The following is a 4,801-nucleotide window of genomic DNA, read 5'->3' as shown; positions in this document are numbered from 1 at the left end:
AATTTACAATATATAAATATGAATAGGTAGCAAGTAGTGGATAGGCGAAAATGGAGTTTGAGCAAGAAGAGCCTGTTAGTCCTACAGGACTGTACATGAGCAGTTCTGCACTTAGTTTAACTACACTTGGTTTTTTGGAGTTCCAAGTACCAATTGACGATTTTCAAGTGTTTGACCTCATCAAGGATCTATTCCTGCCTATTAATCCACGCTTTTCCTCTAAAATGGTACTCTCATTCTTTCTGTTCTCTTTGAATTACTCAACAACATTATGTTAAGAAACTGTTGCTTATGTTTGGAATTCTTGTAGGCTGAAGATGACACTGGCTTAAAGATATGGAAACGGGTTGAAGTAGATCTCCAGGACCATGTGAAAATTCCAGAATTTCCTCAGGCAGATTCAGAAGTCTACGATGAGTATGTGGATGAATATGTGAGAGACATAAGCATGCAAGCACTTCCAAGAACCCGACCTCTATGGGAAATTCATGTAATCAAGTACAAAACAAGCAATGCAGCTGCTACCATTATTTTCAAACTCCACCAGGCGTTAGGGGATGGCTACTCTTTAATTGGAGCTCTTCTTTCTACACTCAAAAGAGCCGACAATCCTTGTCTTCCTTTAACATTTCCTTCCCGTCAATCAACCTCCAAGGTCAACCGCAATAATAATCTTAACAATCTTCTCAAACGGGTGACTAAAGGCTTCTCTGGCATTGTGGATACTGTACGCGATTTTGGAAGTTTTTTGCTGAGGGGTGAAGATGATATAACTCCCATTCGATCAGGTGACCAAGGTGTGCAGTTTCAACAGTTGGAATACTGTACTCTTACATTCTCTCTTGATCAGATCAAGCAAGTCAAGGACATGTTGAAAGTGGTGAGCAATGAATTGACCTCACTCTCATCTGTTGTGATTATTTTCTAATATTGTTGTTTATTAATGTAGACGGTAAACGACTTGATAATGGGAACAATCTTGTATGGAATTCGAGTGTACATGAAAGGAGAAAAGCATGAATCCGCGAAAGCAGCTTCAACAGCGATGCTGTTGTTTAATACAAGAGACGCGGAGGGGGGTTACAATTCGGTGTCTGAGATGGTGAAGCGTGATTCTGCAATGCCATGGGGAAATCAAATCACAGCTACACATGTTCACGTTCCCCAATTGACCACCAATTCTAACATCCAAAACTTTGTACTCAAAATACATGAAGAAACCCAAAGTAAGAAGAACTCCTCCGCTATTTATCTTACTGCTCTCTTTATTGATGGCGTCAGAAAATTTAAAGGCTCCGAGGTACGCTCTTATATCTTCATTCACCAATTAAAGTTACGCTTAGTGTAAATTTATACATAATTCAGCTGCATAGCATTTTTTATGTAACACATGCAAGTATACGTCTCATTCAACTCCAGTGCGTGCCCTGTGACTGAGAAATCGGATCAAATATCAAACCAAAATCAATAACATGGGCCTGTTTTGAATTTGAGTTTGTAAATAAATCTTAAATTGCATGTCAGGCTGCAGCTAGATTCATACATTCTGACATAAGGAAGTCAAGCCTAGTAGTATCAAACTTGATCGGACCAATGGAACAAATGGCTTTGGCTGACCACCCCATCAAAGGCTTATACTTCACTTTTTCTGGTGCTCCATTGGTATGTACCATATGTATGCATCCTTCGCATCGTTTTTGTTCTTTTGTTTGTATATGTATATTCATCACCAAAGTGTTGATTTGATGGCAGAGTCTAGCCATAAATGTCATAAGTTATATGGGGAATTTAAGGGTCGCGATTGCATCAGAGAAAGGTTTCATTGATCAACCCAAGCTCAAGTCATGCATCCAGGAGTCTTTCGATACCATCTTCGAATCTCTACTGCAATAAAAATCTACGTGTCATTCAATTATATATAAGGTTGCCAACAAGACTAAGCAATATGAGTAATATTTTGTAAGAGAATTAATCTGGCCAGTGAAAAATATGCATTTCATTTTTCTGTCTTTGCAATTACTTTTTTTTTTGTCAAATTTAAAGCAGATTTCATTAATAACTTGAAAGAGATTCAATCGGGACAAACCCCCAACTAATCATGCAACCGGGTTGAAAAACAAATAGAGCTAAATAATTAGCCATTTTGTTTCCGGATTGCTTAACAAACTGAATACAAATATTCTGAAAATTAAAAATGAAGGTAATGGTTTCCCGGACAATCCAGCACACATCTCCCCCGAAAACAGTAGCTTCACAATTGACCCTCACATTAATTCGATTGATATTGCAATGTTCAGAGGACTCAGTTGCAACAACGGAATTTAGAGGCCTCATATTATGAACAAATATTTTTTGTGAGAGGTGATCACATGTGATTTTCACCACCGTTCCAAACGCACCCCAGCTATCTACCTGCCGGACACCAGCTATATACCTGCCGAAAGTGTTGTTGATGCGAGATATCCAGATCTCCCAATACACCATCCAATTCATTTTCAACACAACCACCACATCGCACAAAGCGAGACACATCGCATAAAGCGAGACAATCAAACACACAAATAATAACTTAAACAGAACAATACGAAAAAACCCAAAATTCAAAAATCTCGGAATAACACCAAATTGTAATATGTTGTTAGACCAGAGATTTTTAATCCAAAAACTGAATTTTATTATAAAATCCAAGCTCTTACCTTAGTAGATCTGAAAACTAAAGTGAAAAACTGTAATGGATTTTTCGAGTTTTGTAAAACAAATCTCGATTTTATTAAAGAAAAAGTGAATAAAAGAAGAAGTTGAAGATGAATATGGAGATAGAGATGGGTAGAAAGGGGGAAAAAGAAGGTAGGGCGGCTAGGGTTAGGTGAAGTTAGGGCGGCCGACTCTCATGCGAGAGATAAATTTTTTATGTAAAGTTTTTGTCTTTGCAATTACTTTGAAATTGAAGTTGACCAATATTTAGAAAGCTCCATGTTAGTTGATATTATCAACTCTGTTTTGCAGTAATGAAGCAATCAGAGATCAAAACTCATAAAACAACAGTATCGAATCATTAACTAAGCTCAAGTCTTCTGCATATTTACATAGTGATCAAGATGATGAATAACAGAGAGTGTGTGTGGTTACAGAGAGAGAGAGGATTGAAATGTTAACTAACTATACTATACACGTTACAATATACAAGTGTGAGGTCTGAAAGTGACAACAGAGTCTTTTAGGCTGCAGACATGGCAATGACAGTTGGTGACCACTGGCTTGTGATGTGGCAAGTGGTGAACCAGTATTTCCAATAGCCCCCTCAAGTTGGAGAATGGTGAAGTCAAATTGAGTAGAGAAGCAGGTAGCGTAGTTGACATTCCTAACTTGGAGAGTAACTCATTGAATTATGGTGAAGGAACAACCTTTCTCATGAAATCTGCAAGTTGATAATTGAGTTGGCAGGTAAGACAATTGAAGCAACATGTCAAGAACCTTATCACGACTAAAATGACAATTTAGCTCGATGTGCTTGATCTGTTCATTAAATACTGGATTTCTTGTGATGTGAAGAGCTGATTGTTTATCATGATAAAAGTAGAGAGACAAAATAAATAACTAGGATTTTATTATAATACTTAATAATCAAGATAAATGTCTCAATGTTTATATAATAAATTGTTATAAGCTAAATTATGAAAACACCATTAATATAATATATCACTAATAATATATAATAAATATATATTCTAACATCCCCCTCAAACTCACGATGCTGCACCATTAAGCATTGAGAGTTTGTCAGATAAGAACCGGAAGCGCGAAATCAAATGAGTTTTGATAAAAATATCTGCAATTTGAAGTGAAGAAGAGACATAAGGTAAGGTGATAGTACCCTGCTGCAAGTGATGACGGGTGACATGACAATCAATCTCAATATGTTTAGTGCGTTCATGAAAAACATAATTACGAGCAATATAAACTGCACTCTTATTATCGCAATATAGCGGAGTAGGATGAATAAGCTTAATACCCAAATCTGCAAGTAACCAAACAACCTCACAAGCAGTAGAAGCCATTGCACAATACTCAGCTTCCGAAGATGATCGAGAAACAACATCTTGTTTTTTTTTACTTTTCCATGAAATTAGAGAATCACCAAGAAAAATACAAAAAACAGTAGTAGACTTGCGATCCTCGGGATCTCCAGCCCAATCAGCATCACTATAAGCACGCAACTCTAAAGATGAAGTAGAAGGAAATAATTGACTCTGAAACTGAGTCCCTCGAAGGTATTTGAGAATACGAAGAACAGCTCCCCAATGCACAGTAGTAGGAAAAATGACGAACTGACTAACAACATGAACATACGCAACATCTGGACGGGTAACAATGAGATAAACAAGACTACTCACAATAGTACGATATAAAGTAGGATCCGCCAAAGGAAGACCATCAGATGACGAATATCGAACATTCATCTTGAAGAGGCCGAATAGACCTATTTTGAATACCACCGGATGATCGTAGAGGAACGGCAAAAACAGGAGTACCAGATGACAAGTTTTCCTTAGCACCGTAAGATTTAATACGAATCTCCTCCGCTAAAAGTTCATTAACAACAGAATCAGTTGATGAAAGTGGAGTACGATGCAAGATTGGACCTCGAAAAGGTTCAAAATCAGAACGAAGAGCCATTAAAAATTGTACCAAAGGTTTTTCTTCTCATCTCTTGACATAAGCAGCTACTGCAGTCAATTCTGTTGATTCAGTCAATGCAAGTTGATCCCATAAAGAAGACATGTCAGAATAAAATTCTTGA

At 37.2% G+C, this 4,801-nt stretch overlaps 1 protein-coding gene across 1 annotated transcript; it reads left to right on the top strand.

The window, feature by feature from the left end:
• On the top strand, positions 1-2,005 carry LOC141707908 (wax ester synthase/diacylglycerol acyltransferase 4-like). The gene is made up of 5 exons (XM_074511352.1): positions 1-227; positions 311-880; positions 950-1,300; positions 1,525-1,662; positions 1,753-2,005. Exons 1-5 carry the CDS (start codon positions 51-53, stop codon positions 1,891-1,893), a joined length of 1,377 nt encoding a protein of 458 aa, XP_074367453.1. The 5' UTR covers positions 1-50; the 3' UTR covers positions 1,894-2,005.
• The last annotated feature ends 2,796 nt before the right edge of the window (positions 2,006-4,801 follow it).

The sequence above is a fragment of the Apium graveolens genome, chromosome 2 (assembly GCF_009905375.1).
Source record: "Apium graveolens cultivar Ventura chromosome 2, ASM990537v1, whole genome shotgun sequence".
In the NCBI taxonomy this organism is placed as follows: Eukaryota; Viridiplantae; Streptophyta; class Magnoliopsida; order Apiales; family Apiaceae; genus Apium; species Apium graveolens.
This window is presented reverse-complemented; position numbering and strand designations above follow the sequence as displayed.

Coding starts and splice junctions, on each gene's coding strand:
- LOC141707908 (XM_074511352.1), top strand. CDS start 51: ATGGAGTTTGAGCAAGAAGAGCCTGTTAGTCCTACAGGACTGTACATG. Junction 881..949: donor TCAAGGACATGTTGAAAGTG/GTGAGCAATGAA, acceptor TTATTAATGTAG/ACGGTAAACGACTTGATAAT. Junction 1,663..1,752: donor CTTTTTCTGGTGCTCCATTG/GTATGTACCATA, acceptor ATTTGATGGCAG/AGTCTAGCCATAAATGTCAT.